The sequence below is a fragment of the Anopheles darlingi genome, chromosome 2 (assembly GCF_943734745.1).
Source record: "Anopheles darlingi chromosome 2, idAnoDarlMG_H_01, whole genome shotgun sequence".
NCBI classification, from domain to species: domain Eukaryota; kingdom Metazoa; phylum Arthropoda; class Insecta; order Diptera; family Culicidae; genus Anopheles; species Anopheles darlingi.
Window position 1 is genome coordinate 33,367,861 of NC_064874.1, and position 19,042 is coordinate 33,386,902.

A 19,042-nucleotide genomic window follows, 5' to 3' on the forward strand; every position below is an offset into this window, starting at 1 on the left:
CCAACGTTTCGAGAGTTTAAAGATCATCAAGCGCAACTCATAAAAACGGTTGATCCGCTAAAATGTTCAACCAACCGCTTGTGGCCATATCGCTTAGATGACCCAATAGCTTCTTAAAAAACTAATATTAACATAATTTCATAGTATTTGGGGTTTAATATGTGGATCCAATGTGCCGAAAACATTTAACCACCGTAAAGGAGGGTAGCGGGAAAGGCGTCTAATCGGAACAGCACAGTGAACCTGTAAAAGTGTTGCACTTCGGATGCACTTCGGTAAGTTTCCATCATTATCCTTAAAATCCATCATTTTCCATTTATTGTCGCATACTGCTTATCGTTGGATAAAGTCGCACTTTTGTTCCAGGATAACAAAGTGCACCCTTTTCCTGCTTAAAGGCGTACTTTCTACTTGAGATTGAATCCAGCTTCAACGTATAAACGGGTTCAGGAGTCGAAAGTTCCGACCCCCGGAACCCGGAAACTGTCGACTCCTAAACCCGCAGTGATGTAAACGAGGTGACCGTCTCCGACGGTTATTTTTTTTATTCTTTCTTGCACCCTCGTCTCGGACGGACGTCGAAGCGCGCTTTTCTCTGGCGCCAGCATGGACAACGTTAACGTCTAAAGGCGCAGGACTTTTCGGACCGATTTTGCTCACCTTTCTTCTATCGTCAACGTGCTGCCACCGGAAGTACCTCCGGTGTTCCGCGAAAGTGTAGTGATTTGCAGTGATTTTGTTTGTGGCTCGGTCCCCCATGAGGCTGCAGCGCGGTTTGTTTTCATCAATTATCCACCGTGTGTAAAATCGCCGGAAGTGGAGGAGACCCGGATTCGTGAATTAATTCCACCGCCACCGCCACCGTGCAGGCTGTTTCCCCAAATGTGTTCGCGGAATCAAAAGTGTGCACAAAAGCAGCACCACGAGCAGCGGCAGCAAAAGCAGGAGTGTTGCGATTATTGAATTGAAAAGTAACGGTCATCATCGTCATCGTCATCATCATCATCGCGCGAATCATTTTGGTGCGCCGCCGCGCTCCCCGCTTATCGCTCGGTCTCTCCCGCAAAGTGAAAACAACAAAATAAGCGCGCGCCGCATCCGGAGTGGAAGGAGATACGCGAATCCGCTGAAATCGCGCACCACAACCCATTCCCGGCCCCAGGAAATCAGCGAACGGCAGCCAAGATGTACGAACTCGACGACATCAGCAGCGGATTCCACGACATTCTGTTGAACAAATACAACGTAAGTTTGTGTGTGCGTGCGTGCGTGTGTGTGGATGTGATCTATCTCCTTAATCTACAAAGCAAAATTCTCGCGAATCAAATTCCATCCAGCCCGAACGAAGTCTATCATTTGTTTTGTCTCTAAAGGGAACGGAAGGAGCGGTGGACACAGAGAGCGAGAGAGGGAGAGATGCGCTCTGCTTCCCGCGCACCTTGGGAGAGATTTGGTGAGGGGGTCGAGGTGGCAGTGTGGTGTTGTCATTACCATGGCAACCGGGTTCCTCGGTGCCGGTCAAATGCCGGTCCCCCCACTCCACTCCCGCGTTTCATGACGGTGTCGCGTGCACAGCCAATCGTTAATGCGTCAGGAAGGGTGGAAGGAGTGGCCGGTTGCATGTTTATGCTTCGATTGCGCTTTCCCTTGCCAGAGGATGCGACAAAAGCGTTCCAAACATCGCACACAACCACAATGAAATCAGCATAGTAGTGTTGTATTGTGCATAGCAACCACTAGACGACACGAGCAACGATGATCATGATGATGATGGCGATGATGATGATATCCATCCCTGTCTACTTGCCTACTATTTGAATGGTGGCCGGAAGAGCGCGAAACGGACAGCAGAGAGCAACGCATGCTGGCAAAGTTCAAGGCCAAAACGCCGGTGCGCGCTTGCCGGTAAACCCGAGCTGACCGTGTGCGTGTGGGCTCTGCATACACATTGTTGTGCCTCACACATGCCGCGTCGTCGCGGTCGGTCGTGCACGTGGTGCAAGAGATGAAGAGATGCTGCTCCCTCCATCAGGGAAAACATAATTAGAAAGATCCGCGTGGTGCGCCATGTGTGTGTTTGTGTTTGCGGTTTACTCATTAGAGGGTCCCCTCCCCTAACAACACTACCTTTAGGCCCACACGTAATTTCGCGCGCAAATAGTAGGCCTAGGAAGAGAAGAAGGTGAAGCAAAAGGAGAAGCAGAAACGATCTCATCTCCCGCTCCCACGGGGTGGCGACGATAATCGATGAATGGTGGTGGTGCCGGTGGTGGTGCCGGTGGTGGTGGTGGTTGCTAGCGGCCTTTTCGCGTTTCTTCCTTTACCCTGCTGTACTCCGTTGTTCACGGTCGGTGTGGAAGGTGCTTTAAATTCTGCCGGCTAACCAGCCAGCCAGCCAGCCAGTCAAGAAGTCAGCACCGGAAGGACAAAGAGTACCTTCAGCGAGAAGAAGCAGAAAGGAGAAAAAAGTAGCTCTCTCGTCGGTTCTTTATGCTGTCGCTGTCGCTGGTGCTGGTTCACGGCATCACGTATGTTGCGAAAGAATGTGGATCGCGGATCGGCGACGACGACGACGACCACGACGACCACAACGACGAACAGTCCAGTGTGTCTGGTGGTCCAGAAGACAGACGGAACACCGACAACAATCAATGTAATTGTTCTCTTCCCGAACTCTTCACTTGTGTACACCACTCGAGTTTGGCGGATGGTGCGTGAGTTTGTACGCTGGCTGTGTAACATGGCAACGAGCTCTGGCTCCTGCTGCTTCCTCAGCAGAGCCGCAACCAAGGACAACCGTCGCCGCCTGCTCTGTATCCTATTAGGTTTTGGGTTCGGTAGCCAGTCCGTCCTGCCTGCGATCGCCAAGGATTGACCGGGAGGAGGAACATTCAAGGACGACCTTGTCGATCTGTGGATAATTCGATGGAGTAGATATGCACTGGGAGCGACAGTTTGCCTTTCATTGCAAGGTATCTGACGCGAGAGGACTCTTCTTTTGGTTTGGGTTTCTAAAATATGAATTTATCTTTCGCCTCCTGTCCCTTTTCCCATTGATTACACGGTTGATAAGTGATACCAGCAGAACACCGTGTTGTAAGTAGGTCACCAAGCAACTACCAAGGACTTAACGCCAAGGAAAGTCTAGTGATCGGTTTTCTACCTTGGACTGCGAGCGTTAAAAGGCCCCTCGATGTGGGTCATAACGGATGTCCTGGAACAGGAATAACAGGAAGCACAACGATCCGATATCGGAGAAAGGGTCCAACCGGGCTCCGGTTTTTGGTGAATGACGACAACGATCGTCGGTTAAATGAGTTAGTGGTTGCTCCGTTCTCCGATCTCGCTGCCTAAGAGATACAAAAAAACAACAAAAAAAGCAAGACCCAAGACTATATTGTCCTTGTACCCGATATTTCAACCAAAACCCGAGGTGTCCTGGGTGTTTCCCGCCTGGGTAAAGGCGACATTCCAGCCCAAGAGGTTCTTCTCTCGGGTGCTGTCCCTTTTCGAATCAACCCACCCGGAGAAACCCTGCTTCCCCTGTTTGAGGCAATAGAAAGGAAGGGAGCAAGCGGTGGGTAAATGTTTTTATTTTTTAAATCCCTCGTTCATTCCCATCCCAGCACGACGGTCACACATAGCCATGGGAATGGCCGTATGTGTGTGTGTGGTTATATGGCCTGGAATTAGGAAATCATTTCACTAAGGTCAGTTCTCTACGACACGCAACCCCGGAGCGGAGGAAACTTGTAATAAATGGTTTCCCGGGACCTCGGCCTCGAGGGGGAACTCCGGTTCGCCTCGGTGTTATCGTTTTAGTTCCCTTCTCTCTCTCTCTCTCTCTCTCTCTCTCTCTCTCTCTCTCTCTCTCTCTCTCTCTCTCTCTCTCTCTCTCTGTCTCTCTATTCGTCTGGCATGTTGACGAAACGGTGCAAAAGGGGACGAAGGACACACACAGCGAGAATACACACCACGACAGTCCGTCTAATACTACGGGGCCGACTCTCGAAAGGTTTTTAAATATTCTATTTTTGCATGTCTTCCTCCTTCTCCACCCCCCTGCCTCTGAGGGTGGGTAAGTGATCGCGAATGCAGAACACACACTACGGCCTGTTCTCACAACACAACACTCGACACTCGATCCATCGGGGTACGGAGATCGATCCGCGGCAGGGTTTCGGTTGTAAAAGTGAAAGTCCTTTTTGTTTTGCGGAAAAAGAGAAAAGAAGTGGCAACGAGGAGGATAGGACATTTATGCAAAGAAAGTGATTTAATGCTCGCAAGATGCAAATGACGGCGTTCAAGGAAACACAGGGGGCAAGAATATCATTTGGCAAGATTGGACCATAAAAGCGTTCTTAAGCGCCTCTGGCGCTTATCCAACATGCTGCGTGAGTTTGTGAAATTTTCGGGGGTAGTGGGAACTGCCCGTCCGTGCGTGCGATGGTGATTTACAATGTTATAAACCTTCTCCAGGTACATTACGAACTTAGCTGAAACGATTCTCTTTTTTATTGATAGAATTCTTATGCTAAACGGTCAGCGACCGAGGGATAGAGAGAGCGACTGGAATGGTTCTCCATCCTGCATCTTCACCCCAAAACAAAAAAAAAACAACAACCGAGGACCACAGTACAACCACCCCAGACGCGGGCGCGCGCTCGTGTGTGGCGCTTCTTATGGACACTCTCGGTTCAAGTTCAAGTCCACAGGCGGATCTATGCGGAACCGATCGTGCCTTCCAGGCTAGCATATTTCTGCTCCATTCTTTTAGCTCGTCGGTAGTGGGGGCTATAGTGATTGTCTAGCCTAGACCCCTTAGGGCATCTTTTTTTTTCCATACCAACACTCGATCGTTTGCTAGATCGCCTCGCGCCAACCCCGGTGTCTAACGTTGCAAATAGAATAGTTTTCGGTTCGGTAACTCCCGCCCACCAGAAAGCAACTCTCTGAGCCGTGGATCTTCTAAGATTTTATCTTTCAGAAAAGGGTTTATGTGATCTTCTCTCGATCTGTACGACTCTTCTTCATTCTACGATTCTCATTTGCATTTGCATATACAATTTCGTTTTCTTTGTTTCGGCAAGAACCGTTCCAGCAATTTGGTCTGTTTCGGATCGAACACTAGCCCAGGGTGTGTTGCGTCTGTTAAAGGCGTCGAGCAGCTTTTAATTATTTCTCCGTTACCGGTTCAGTTTAATATGTTTCACTAATATGTGATGGAACACGTTTTAATGTGTGGCTTTTTTGTGTTTTTTTGTGTTTGGCCACCATGAAGGCAAAGATGCAGCGAGGCTGATGGTCAGCCGATCGTTCTTCAAAACACAGCAAAGATCTAGGTGTATTGTTTACGTATTGATCCTCAAACAAAGGATAGTAGTAGTAAAGAAGAGGAATTGTCCAGGAAAGGTTTAAAATAATAAAACTGGCCATCCAACCGAGGGCTGCGGGAGTACAGAGCAGTAATTTCCCTTCAGCTACGCTTCAAGTAGCTGTTTCGAAGATCAGACTCTGTGCCTTTCGCAAAGATCCAAAAATTCTTCAAAAAACAAAATATACATCCATCCTTTCTCTCTTATTCTCTTACGTTGCTTTACGGCAATGATCTCATTGCTGATCACTCCGGTAATGATCATCCGGTGTTTTTCACTGGTCAGCATTATTATCATTTTTTTGTTGCTTTTTTGTTTTCTGTTGTTGTTTTATATTCTGTTTTCTTTTTTTGTTTGCAAAGCACATAAAACCATCCAACTATCATCTTCGCGCGCAAATCGTCATCGCCGTCGACGACGACGACGGATCTTGATCCCGCGCAAATGGGTGCTCTTTGTGTGTTGCTCAAGGGATGAAGATGTGTGCGTGTGCGTGTGTGTGTGTGTCCTGCTGTTTGTGCCAAATACTAGTTTGTTACTCTCTTGCTTTTGGTGTGGAGACTGGCCACCACCAACCCGTTTACACGGTTGGAGCAGTCAGTCAGAGTCCGGGCAGGGAGTAAGCGAAGAAGAGATGCTTTAAGATTCCCCAACGAAACGAAAGGGGGTGGAACAGAGCAAAATAACAAAACAGAAAATGGAGAGAACGAACACTAGGGCGGGGGAACGTGAAGTGTGGGGTGCATCAGAACCAAAGAGAAAGAGTGAAAGAGATTGGTACCTTGGCGTAGGTAAGGGTAAGAGATAGAGAGAGAAAAACGTAAAAACATCCCACAGACCCCTCACGGAACCCTTTGTACCTCTTCGGTTCCGCCGTGGTCCTCGCTTGGCATCCCGGAATGGGTCGAGATGATGCCAAACCAAACCAGCATATGCTTGGTATCAAGCTCTCTGGACAAAGCAAAGAACCCGTCGAAGAAGATACGAGATGCTCTCGATCACGTGAGAGAGAGAGAGAGACACTGTGGCTGATCGTGCCCACCGGTATGGCCGGGGTCTTACGTGGTGATCTTACGAGAACCACGATGCAATGACTTGATGAAGATGATGATGCTGGTGGAGTGAAGAAGAGAAAGAGAGAGAGAGAGAGAGAGAAGGCGAGAAAGGCACATTTTGGTTCCTTCATTCCCGGGTTTTGATTCTGGACCTTCTCGGCTTCTTGTGGCCGCCACCGCTTCGTGTGAAATGTTTTTCCTTCTTCTGTCCACTGTCCATCCGCTGCCATTCGTAAGATGCCGATGATCGTGACCCGTAAAGGAAAGAAAGATCATGCTGTCCAGTTGTCCAGCTCTTGGCGTTTTCCAGTCCGTCAGCCAGCCAGCCAGCCAAGAGGGAAAGAGAACCGCGAACAACGAGCAGAACGATTTCAATGCCTCGATGGGGGATGGAATGGAAAACCGTGCGTTCTCAAGAACAGCACCAGCAGCCCCGGATGGTCGGAACCGGTTTGGTCGAACCAACGACAACTGCTGCCTCCCCGGACGCGCTCCCCGGTACGCCCCAAAGCTGTTCCGTTTGGTGCGGTGCTTTCTTGGACAGTGCTTTTGGCGGGATCGCTTAAGATTCCCGGAGTGGGTGCTCTTTTAATGCTGGTTGCTCCCTGTGGACTCTCGATGTGCTGCGCGCACATATGGTGCGATGGTTGGTTGATGCTGCGATCGTCGTCATCCATTCCTTTGTTGTTTGGTCCACTTTGTTTGTAGCGCGTTGTAGTGCGTTGGCGGTACCCGAAGACGAGAATTTTCACGCAGGTAGCGCCCTCTATTGATGGGTTGTGGATGATGACGATGATGATGACGATCCCCTCGGATCGTTGTGTTACCTGCTGCTGCTGTTGCTGTTGCCTTTTCTGTCGAGCTTTTGCGGTGTTCAAGATCGAGGTGCCAAAACGAATTGGCCTTTGTCTTGTCCCTGCTTTTCGGTCTTATCTTTTCTCCGTTAGTCTCTGGTCATGTTTCACACCTTTATTGCCTACCCCCGTGAATGCTTTATGATTTTATGACTTCTTGAGAGGCGGTTGTTGAGAAAATGAGAGGAGAGTAGGAGGTACACCACAGGATGCTCCGTGGAACATCCTTCTTCGGCACGTACCTCGTTGTCCGTGTGTTGTACCTTCCACGCCATGATCACTGAGATGCTGCTGCTGCTGCTACTGCTGCGGTAGAAGATCCTTGCGCGGAAGAACATCCTAATGATGAGCGTACTATTGAGGAGCCTTTTGCTCGATAAAGCATTCATCATGATGATGTGATTACATTCGTGGTGCTCTCTCCTTCGCTCTCTGTGTTGTTCCAAATTTTCCAAAAAGAATTCGTCCTTCACTGACCTACCAGGCTTCCAGGAGGAGAAGGGGTCCTGCTTTGACAGCGATAACGAAGACACTCGTCGCAAGAGTGCGCCAGCAGGATTGGAGAGAGGCCGAGGATTGTTTAAATTTTTCAACAATCTTTCCAGCGCTCGATATCCAACCTTCCGTTTCATCTACTCCTCCTCTTTCGGGCGCTCCCCAAAACGTGACCATAGAGCCGGTAAAGGATGGATTCGTCACTTCGGATGTACTCCGCACCTTTAGTCGATAAACGATGGTTCCAACAAATCCGATACCATCGTAGGTTAAACAGAGAAAGAATGTGAAATAGAGCGAGAGAGAGAGAGAGAGAGCAAATGAATCCTTATGCTACACCGACGAACCGCACGGGGATGCTCGAGGATATCGAGAAGGAAATTTGAGAAAACTGCGACGCTTTGAGCATGCGCACGAGAGAGACAGAATCACAATCTGCGAGGGAGAATCGTGAGCCCCAAAAAAGGGAAAGGGGATCCCGTCTCTTATGCCCTTTATCTCCTCCCCCCAACTAAAAAATCATAAAAAGAAAACAAAAATAGAGAAAGAGAGCCCGGCAATGACGACGACGACGACGAGGACGAGAACATTGTGCAAAAACACACTACCGGAAGAGAGACCGGCTGCTCCTGAGCGCCTGGTGCTTTCCGGAAGTAAAAATACATAGACGGAAACGCACACACACGCATACAACACCTCTCGAGCAGCTCGTCACATTTTTCGAAGGTTCATCCCGGGAACTCCAACTTCTGTCCAACGGAACGACGTTGCCCGCGTTTCGGAATACTTCCTGCGATCCTTAGACCGATGCTTTCGCGATTAAACAAACACACACACACAGACATACTCATGGACATCATGGTCAGAGGCTTGCATGCCAGAGCGTGGTTCGGTCTCGGTGTCTCGGAGTTGGTTTATCGATCGCCGAGCAGCAACGTGAGCCAGAGAGACACACACACACGAACACACGCGCGCATCTCTTGTTAATGTTTTTCCCGCGTTTTTCTCCATTTGTCTTTGCCGCTGTTGCCGCCGCTCTTCTGTTGGATTGTGCGCACTGTTAGCGCGCCACCATAAACCCGCCGCGGAGAGTGTGAGGTCGGTGACCAGGTTGCTCTCTGGTGGTCCCTCCCCCCACCCAGAAAGGCGCTAATCTGATGAAATTGCCGGCTAAAAGAAGGTCCTTCAACCTCGGCACCGAAGAGGGCCCGAGTAGCGGCCATAATCTTTCTTGTCGTCCATTTACGGTGGGAATATTTTAAGCTTCAAGCACCGGGAGAGCATACCGGGTTGTGCCGGTGGATTGTTACCGTCAGTACGGTCATGGCTCGATAGAAGCGACATAGAGAGAGCTGAAGAGAGAGTACCGGTACCCCGGCATATTGCTTGGTGCTGTGCGCCTCCATCGGTGCACCTTTGGTGTGTGCGCTCCTGGCATCATCCCGGCAAGGGAAGGATCGCCAGCGCGCCAAATTTGTTATCTAATTTGTTTTTCCAATTTCCTAATCAAAAGAGGGCCCAGAGACAGAGAGAACTGAAGCAGGAGAGAGCGCCAGAGACAGAGAGAGGGGTTAGTGAACGTGTTGTTTTGCGAGGGAAAAATCGAATCGAAAAAACCCCGATTCCCGATCATGCGCACCAGTACAACACCCCCCACGGCATGATGATGAGGTGTTATGTCCACTAGGGAGGGTGACCCCTTGCGCTGTTGTGAAATGGTATAAAGCAAAACACCGGAAATCGCACGAAGAGGGGGGAGCAGAGACCACCGGCGGCAACGAAGAGGAGGGGATGGCGATCCTGTGGACACCAAACTCCTCCGGTATGCCAGAAGAAGCAAGGGTACAGAGCAACGTTTGGCGCTAAATAAATTCATTCTCGGTTCGCTCGACTGTCGCTCGACTGTCGAGCACTGTCGGTGTTTCTCTCTATATAGCTCTCTGTCTCGCTAGTGATATTGGTTTGCGAAAGGACTCGACCGAGACCGTAGTCGCAGGCAGGCAGACAGGCAGGTACGATACCTTTTTTCCGATTTTCCCGCCCTTTGGTCTGTGTGTGTGTGTGTGTGCGTGTGTGAGTGCGAAGTCAACGAAGGATGTAAATCACGTGCACGGCCTGTGTGGAGGCGCATGGTTTTTGGGGTGGCTATCATCGTGGTTGCGGAGATTAGTCTGGAATGAATATTCGATGCTCATGAGAGGGGGGAGAAGTTCTTGTTGAAGAAGAGACAAGATGAGAGAAAGAGAGAGAGAGAGAGAGAGTGATAGGTCCAGACACTATCAGTGTTCCGGTTTGAATTATATTAATTGCACTGCTACGTGCTGTATCATGCATCTCTGTACCGCGCGGAAGGGATACCGGATCCGGTGGACGAGTGCGTTGAGAATGGTGTTTAATAGACATTTTCGTTGCCATTGAACTAAAAGTGTTTGGTTTGTGTGTTAAAAGGTGATTCTAGTTAAACCACGATGTGATGAAATCTGTTTGCAATCAAGTGGAAAGTGTTAACTTTAGAACAACTACTAAGTCGGATTAGAAAAGCAACCTATAAGTACCGATAACACCGATAACTGGGAGCTACAACGGCGTATACCATCCTCTTAAAAGGTTCAAATCCATCCAGTACTCTATAAAAAAAGGCGCAAAATCGATCCTTTTTTGTAACTGTAGGTCTATTCTTTTTCATATACTGGTTTCTTAACAGTGAAATCAAAGCCAAAGATCCGATGGAAGAAAAGTTCATTCAAAAATGATTAATACTCGATCTTCGGTCGGCATATGGTCACATAAAGATCGTTGATAACGAAACAAAAATCACTGTTTGAGTGAGGATTACACAAATTACTTCCAAATGCAAGGTCCAGCAAGGTCTTCCAGACAAGCGCGACTGCAAAAGCCAAACAATCAATGCCGTCAATCCCTTAAACCTTCTCCACGCAACAGTGATCGCACAAGAAGTAAAGGGCTGGGGAGTTTACATGTTGGGGAATTGTATTCTGAGAGAAACAGACCGGCTCAGAGTTCTCGCGCCACGCCATGGTTTGGTGATTTTCTCAACATTCCCACCGACGACAGCGATCCATTGCGGGGACGTTCTTTTGGTTCCCACCGAGCACTAACACCTCGTTCGTTCGTTCATCTTCGAGGGGCTCGCGAACAAGCGTGTCAGGAGGTAACGAACCATGCTCTATACTTCGTGTTGCTGTTTGTTGTAATGTTGAAGAGGAAGAACACTAATTACCTGCTCTTACTAGCAACCGAGGATCACCGTCTCTCGATGAGTGTCTTCTGTCTGTCTTGCCCGTTGTCAACCGGTGCACCAGCGCCTTTCACACTTTCTCTCCCATGTGTCAGTCCCGGAAGGTGTTATTGTTGTTGCTTTTAAACGTTTGATTCGATCACCGGTCGGTACGGACGAGATCCGGCGAAATAGGGAAAACAAACTATAGAGGAGCCAGATGTTAATATGGATGTCCCGGCGAGACCAGCACGTGCCTGCCCTATGGCCAAAAGGGGGAAAAGGATCCGTTTACCACGAACCCAACGTAGCAGCTTGCCTTATGGTGACGGAATTCCCTTGCTCCTGCTTTTTCGATCCCCTTTTTTTTTTCGTTGTAACGCGCCGTCGTGTGTCGTTCGCGCACTTGTCCGTGGAACGGCGATGATCGGCGCGACGTGTGTGTTGTGTGTAGGAAAGGGCAGACGGTCGCGCGCCACCACCTGAAAGACATCTGCCGCACTTGGGCAGGTCCTCTTGCCACGCTGCCGGCGGAGTTGTATGTGTTCCGAATGGACTCTTCCAGCGATCGTTTCATATTCAATTGGTATTGGTTGGTTAGGGAGACGAAGGCAAGTGACCTCATCCAAAGCCAGCATTTTGTATGATCAGTGTTGCGCTTAACGCAAAACAAAGAACTTGATTCGTTCGCTGAAGAAAATGATTATTGGCGGGAGGAGATGGTGTCTCGCGGCGGTGTCGTATGATCGTGCTCCTCCCCCCTCGACGCCCTTTGACATCTCTTCCAGGCCAGTTCAATTCCATTCGATGCTCTCCAGACCAGAAGATCTGCAATAACACAAACTTCACTGGCGGAAGATGATGCGCTGTCGATCGATCGATTGATGCGGAAGAACAACCACCACCACCACCACCACCACAGCACAAACGGAAGGAAGTGTCGCTCTCCAATATACTCTTCCCATCTCTCTTGCACTCGTCTTGTGTGCTCGCTGGTGTCGGTTGGGGGTCGCGTTCGAAGTTTTTGTTTTTATAGAGTTAAAATTATAATTAGATTTTCCAAAACCCATACACACAGACAAACACACTCCACCGAGTCTCCAGTCATTCCTCATCCCTTTGGTGCATCATCTGGTTGGTTGGTCGGTGTGTCTGCTGGGAGCATAACACGCTTCCGGTGGTGCTATTTGTGTAAAAGCAGTCTCACACCAGCGCTCCTCCTCAGCGTTGAAGTGGTTCCTCTTATCGATCGAGTCGATTTGTTGCGTTTTACCCGCCCTTCCCACTGCGCACAGCACACGATCCCCCGATGTTTGGTCTCCGCACAAGAGAGTCTCTGCCGTTTAGTGTTAGTCATCAAAATGATGAAGGAACCTCGTTGTAGTCAGCTTTTGTGATCATCCGCTTGCATGTGTCTTGCTATGTGCGCGCCAAAACGGGGCTTTGAATGTGTTTGTATTTGTCCCGTTAGTTGACGGTGAAAGATCGTGCTTCTGCGAATGTTGCGCGCTCGCCAAGAAATCCGATGATTCCCGCTGCTGATGGTAATGACCCCGGTCCCGCTGCCCTGGATGGACGAACTTTTGGCGCGCTTTTTTGTCGTTCACGTTGGGGTGCCACTTTGTAGAGGAGCAGCGAGTGGTTGGTGTGAGATGTATGTGTTACTCAGCAGACCCAATTATCAGCAGCAGCAGCCGTCTGTTATCTGTTGACAATTTGAGGGAAGGGTTGGGGGCAGCTTGCTTTCTTGCTGTTGTTGTTGTTGTGGCTACAGTGACGACGAGGAGAGCTCTCGTAACAATCCGTTCTCTCTCTCTTTCTCTCTCGCTCTTTCTGTGTCGCTCCAAATGCTCCACCATCGTAAACATGCGAAATTGATGTTTCGAGGTTCGAGATTCAGGTATCGGGCAACAAGACACGGCAGTGCGTGTGTTGGTATCTGTGTCGTCTCCTTCGTCGTCACAGTTTTGGCGCGAAACATTTTAGCGCGCTTATGCGAAGACGGAGCCGGTCTGTTTCTGGTCGGAGTTAAATGAAAACAAAAAGACAACAGACGACAAAAACAGTAAGAAAACAGTTCCGAATTGAACCAAAAACTGGCGACTGCTGGAACTGGAAACTGTTGGAAGAGAAAGTTGAACCAACCAGAACCAACTGTGGTGTATCTTCGGACCGTGCCGGGGAAGGGGGAGGCAGGCTATGGGCAGGATTGCCGGTGGCCGGTTGTCGCCGGTGTGGTGGTTTCTGCCCAAAAAATGGTAAATTGATCCACGAAAATTGATCTGCCTGCTGCTGGTCAAGAAGAAGGAGAAGCATTACGTAAACCACACCGAATCCCCAGAGGGTTCAATGCTTAAGTTTCACGTTTCGCTGCTCCCGTTGAATTTTAAATTTCCGTTAACTTGATATTTCAAGGCATGCCTGCAATGGCAATTTATAAACTCCTCTATAAAAGGCGAAACGAGATCAACATTTACGAACAACCTATTATGTAAGTGTCGCGTAGAATGTTCCGATATTCCGGAGCGCACCGTGTTTTGGCGCCAAAAAGGAAATGCCTTTCCTCGCGAGCGCGATCACTACTACCATTCAAGCGAAGTGCGACAATCATCTCGGCGACAGAGACACGGTGCGTGTGATCATCGCGCTCGACAACAACAACAACAAAACTGAACGTCAAAGACACACGATCGTAGTCGCGAGAGAGGGTGCTGTAGGCAAATCGTTGCGGGAATGCGTTTCGCGCCAATGACAAACCGGTTGTGTGGTTGTGTCGTTGTTTCGATCCAAGCAACATGCGATACACACGCACTACACACTAAGCAACGCCTGCTATCCAGCGGGTGCACTCCACGATGGTGAAAGGTGATGGGGTGTGTTGGCAACCACGGGGAGGGAAGACCAAAGGGGTTGCTTTTCGCGCCAAAAGATGGATGTGTTGTGTTGTGTGGTTACTTTGTTTTGTTGCATGCCTGCCCCGCGCGGTTTCTATCGTCGCGTCGTGATGTCATCTCGCTCGTCTCGCGAGGAGTGCGCGCGCCAAATGATGAAGATGATTCCTGGATCATCGCGGAGAGAAAAACAAATGGGGATGGCCTTTGTCACGATTCGATGGTGCATGCGTCCGTCGCAGTCGTTGCGGCCGGCTCAATTTTATGTCATTAAACAAAGGCGGATGATGATGGGCAGCAGTGCGCGCCACCCACAAGAAACCCCTTAATTTCCAATTTGGAACACCCCAACCGGCCGGCTAGCCATAGAGAGAGAGAAGAGAACATGGAGCGAAGAGCAACGTCGGTTCGTGACGATATCATCATCATCCTCATCATCACCGTCATGAAATGATGATCAATCGGATTCGCTGCTCCCCTCCGCTAGCTCGAATCGGTTTTTGGGGAGCAGCACGAAAGAAGAAAAAAAGAAGTAGAGACAGTTCTCCCCATTCTCCGTACAACTCCTCTCCCTTGCGCGCCACAACCCGCAACCGGCAGAGACCGGCCGGCCACTTTTGAACGCTGAAAAGAGCGCACCAGTGTTCCGCGCTCGCGAGCATCACTTTTGGCGCGACTGTACTTTCCCGGTGGATGAGAGAAGTGGTTTCTCATGCTGTTGTTGATGCGAGGAAGCGAAGGGAACCGACGATGAGGACGACGCAGCCGGCCGGTCCCGCCATTCGCCTCTTTGCTTTGTTGTTCCTCTCCGTCATGCTGCTTCGGAGTACGGTGCGCGGGGTGGGGTATGCGGTGCGGTTGTGCCCTATCTCGTTCCGGCAGCTGCGCACCGGGTCTCTCCTGTTTCTGGAGGGTTGCCTTCTTCTTCCCGAGCCATAGCAGCAGGAAGGGGTTTCATTCACATCATCTCTTTCCCTCGTTCGCTGAGGTGCGTTTGGCGAGGAGCTAGCTGTCTCGCTCACAAGAACGACGCTCCCCTCTGTGTTTAGAACCTTTTTTTTTGTGTATGCTCGATGTTGTATGCTTCTTCCAGCCAGCGCGCACCCGAGCCCCCTTTTTCCAGCATGCTGCACGAATGGTTATGTTGCTCGATGTTACGTTTTGCTCTGCTCTCTCTTGGACGGAACTGTACTTTTCGCTTCCCGAACGCAGGCCCACAGCAAATTCTTTGTTTGCGTTCTACGCTACGCGCCTCGCAAGGAAGAAGGGTGTGCCGTGCTGTGTGCGATGCGATGAAATAGTGCTTCTCACGTTTTCATCGCATGGTTTCTCCCTCGACTACCCTACAAACCAAATTTGAAATTTTGCAAGGCTGCATAGCGAACAAACCTGAATGGGTGGTTTGTGGGCTATGCAGCCTTCGTGCCCCTATCATATACAGCAATGCTAGGTGGGTTATACAGCCTTCTGAAATTTCATGTAAAAATTTCAAATTGCATACTTTCAGGGGTTGTTTCGAGTAGTTGAAAAAATCGAAAAAAAACTTTCGACCGCCCCCATTCCACCATTTTGGATCGCCGATCTTCTGCTTGTCTCACTCCCCCCGTTCTAGGTCTGCTCTTTCGTCATCGTCGTAATCGTAGGTCGTGGTTTGGCGCGGTATGTCTGTCGGTGATGTATGTAGATGAATGAATGTGTATGAAGTGGAATGATGTTAGGGAGATGATAGGATTTGGGACGGGAATTTCGAACATGCAACGTTTTGAACCAATGCTTTGTTGATAATCACCTGTTCACAAACGCTACATCTATACATGAAATCGAGACCGTACGTTGTGACAAAAAGTTCACACATTTTGAATTGTTCACAATGTCACAAACATGCCTTCGAATGATCATCATGATTCACATTGATTGAAATGGAAAACAAACATTTTGCTCAACAAAAAATGCGTGTCACGCTTCACGTGCGTATTGGCAACCGCGCACACGATCATCAGGCTCAACACGAACAATAGATTGCACCCTGAAACGCATCATACCTTGATACCAAATCAACACAACTTTTGACCAATCGCTATGCGCAAAGTGCATCTGGGTTGGTGTACTTTGTGTGCACTTTATTGCGCAGAAAAGATAGAAGAGCTAGCGAAGAATATAGCTCAAACTATCGTGAAGTTTCCCAGGAATATGCGACATCAAAACATGCCGTTTTGAACGCAAAACTCCGACATTCTTGAGCATGTTTTCCGCCTATCAAAATGCGGCAACACACGACCAATTCGCGATCGTTTTCTTCTGCTGTTAACTGCATCGACAACGCCCTTTTCGGTTGCTATTATAAACGCGTAGTAAACACCTTGGCGCACACGCCCTCCTCCCCCATTGTTCCTACATCCTGCGCTGATTGTTGTCCTTTGTTCTGCATTCTGCGTTTCGTGCTTGGCACCGGATGCTGTTGCCGATTGTTCTGCTGCTGTTTTGTTGTTCTCTTCTGATTGAGCAACTGCACAAGCAAGCAAAAACATCCATTGGTTTTAGCCATTTTCCCCCTCCACTCTTAACCCTTTCAAATGTTGTGAAGATGGACATCTTCGCCCCTTTCCCAACTCTCGTCCACGCAAGAAACGCGCGCGTCTTTTCTTGCTGTCGTGGGCGGAGATCGCGCTGCGTTTTCAGCACTGCCTAGCTCTTCCAGGGCAGATCTTTTCTAACGCCGTTTTCATATCCTGGCCGGTGCATCGATGATGATCTGCTTCGTTACAGCCGTGGCAAACAGTGCGAAGAAACGGATCATCATACCCGTCTCTTTTATGTTAAGAAAAACAGCTCTGTTCCTCGCCGTTTTGTGCCAAATTGTGGCAGGTAAATGCACTCGGATAATCAGGAAAAATGTTGTTGATTTGTAAATGTACATCATGCAATCCTTTTTGACGAAGAAATGGGGCTAGAAACATCGAAAAATGCATGTTCTTGCGGCTGTTTCATTGAATGCGAACAGCCGCAGTGCAATAGATTAAACGGCTAAAGTTGACCGAAAAGCAGATCAAATTAGTTCGCGACAAGGTCTACCATTATCGTACGACAATCAGACGCATTTTTCTAATTGAAAATCGCCGGATTTATGCGAAAAAAGGCAAATCAAATCGCGGTGTCGCGGTGTGTTTCGATTCACATTTCGATCAATCGAACAAAATTCGGGAAGATTTCAAACTCAAACGACGAAAACGACCTAAAGTATTGCCGTCTCATCAGCCGTCTCGTTCGCGCTCATACACAAAACTGCTCGATCTGGAGTTCGTATAGCGCTGTTTCATCGGAAGTCGCACTCACTCCTACACTCAGCATAGGAATCGTGGTTTGTAGGGTACTGTTGTATGCTATGTTATTATGCTGCGTTCGAACGTTGCGTCCAAGTAGGCGCGCAATTTGTTGTACAGTACGACGGTGAGGTGCCTTAGCTAATCGGTATCGGTTTGCTCTACCGCTCGGAGCGGACGAAATGTTTTTTTTTATGAAACCGACGAATGAATTCAAATTGAAATTCGGTTATGAAATTGACCGAAGAACTCGTTGGTATTTCTAATCCGTATTAATACAGTATTTATAATCCGCAGCCTTTTTATAGCATCTTGAGTCCTGGGAGAACGGAGGTTTGAAATCATCTTTAAACTTTTGAATCGTTTAATTTTTTCAACAGTTTTATTATGCATGTTCCGAAAACGTTGAAAAGAATATCCATGATTGAAAAGAATTGTTTCATGATTTGTTTTGGACAACATTTTTGACTGAAACAATTAGCAAAAGCATGGTTTTAGGATGAACGTTGTTTAAATGAATAGGGAGAGAATATGCCATATTTTTTAAATAAAAAAATAGTTTCGACATGTATGAAACGTTCACTACACCAAAGGATCATAGCAAACTGTGGTGGTTTGCAGGATCTGTATGTTGTAAAGAAATTCGCATCAGTCAGTTACCTCAGATATGTTTTCTCTATATTATGGAACTAATTTTCAGTTGAATGTGAACAATTTAACACTTAAAGGAGTTTGTTCTATGCTCATTCCAGTGTTATTGTTATGATCATGTTATTAGATTTTGAAGAGATCTATCCAAAATAAACTCCATATTTACGCGAAAAGTGTAACAATTTCAATTTCATTTTACTTAATTGCAACCATTAACGTTTTCCATGTTCATCGTTCCTTTCTTCCAGATGTCAAACACACCGATGTCAGACCTTTACATCACCGATTCGATGCAGGACATGCTCGACATCGACATCAAATCGGAGGTGGCGACGGTTGTCGGTGGACCGAATGAGTTCGTTTCACTGATGCGCTTCGCCGAGCTGCCACCGCTCGATCTCGACTCCAACTCGGTCGACGGAGACAGCTTCTTCAGGAGTGGCCTCATGGCGACACCACCCAGCGATATGTACGCTGATATGGGAACCTGCGCGAACCCCAACTACGTGATGCCCGTCTCTGCGTCCAGCATCTCACTGTCATCCGCCTCTGACGATGGTTCGCTGTTGAGTTCCTCCTCGATGAACGCTCTAGTGGCCGCCCAGTCTCTGCTGAAGTCGCCGAAACAAACGCAAACCATCAATCTCAACATGGCCGCCCGGGACACGGAACGCGATTTGACGCTACCCAGTCCGAAGGAACGCAAGAGCCATCTGACCTTCTCGCCCAGCACGGTCAAGGTGCCGATGATGCTGATGCAGGAGTCAAAAAGGGTGTCCAATCAAACGCAAATCACCCGACTAAACGCTACTAATGGCGCTAGTGGCGATTGTGGTGACGACAGCCAGATGATGATGGTACCGAACCGGATGCCTTCCCCGGCGGACAGTGTGCGTAAGGATCTATCGATGCAGATGATGCTGAAGGAGGAAAAGATCATCGTGCGTACTGGTATGCCCACGATCAAGCCAGAATATCAACAACAGAACGGCAATGGTGGCGGCGAAAAGAGACACAGTTCATCCTCCAGTAACGCGTCCAACAATGGTGTGACGGGATTGGGTGTGGGATTAGGCAAGGGAAACACGATCAAACTGGCAGCAGGCATCGGTGGGCTCACGTTCGGTAACAGCGTGCAGTTCAAGAACCTAAAGAATGTTCAA

The 19,042-nt window shown here is 48.7% G+C and overlaps 1 protein-coding gene across 2 annotated transcripts in view; it reads left to right on the forward strand.

The window, feature by feature from the left end:
- The first annotated feature begins 567 nt into the window (after positions 1 to 567).
- The window catches only part of LOC125949122 (uncharacterized), a 20,875-nt gene continuing 2,400 nt past the window's right edge, over positions 568 to 19,042 (forward strand). Inside the window, exons 1-2 of one of the 2 annotated variants that reach the window (XM_049675849.1) lie at positions 568 to 1,245; positions 18,128 to 19,042. The exon at positions 18,128 to 19,042 is cut by the window's right edge and continues 921 nt beyond it. In XM_049675849.1, coding sequence (XP_049531806.1) covers positions 1,186 to 1,245; positions 18,128 to 19,042 — 975 coding nt within the window. In that variant the 5' untranslated portion in view covers positions 568 to 1,185. Of the gene's footprint in view, positions 1,246 to 9,749; positions 9,792 to 18,127 lie in introns of those variants that run through there. The other variant, XM_049675850.1, reaches the window with a different exon arrangement.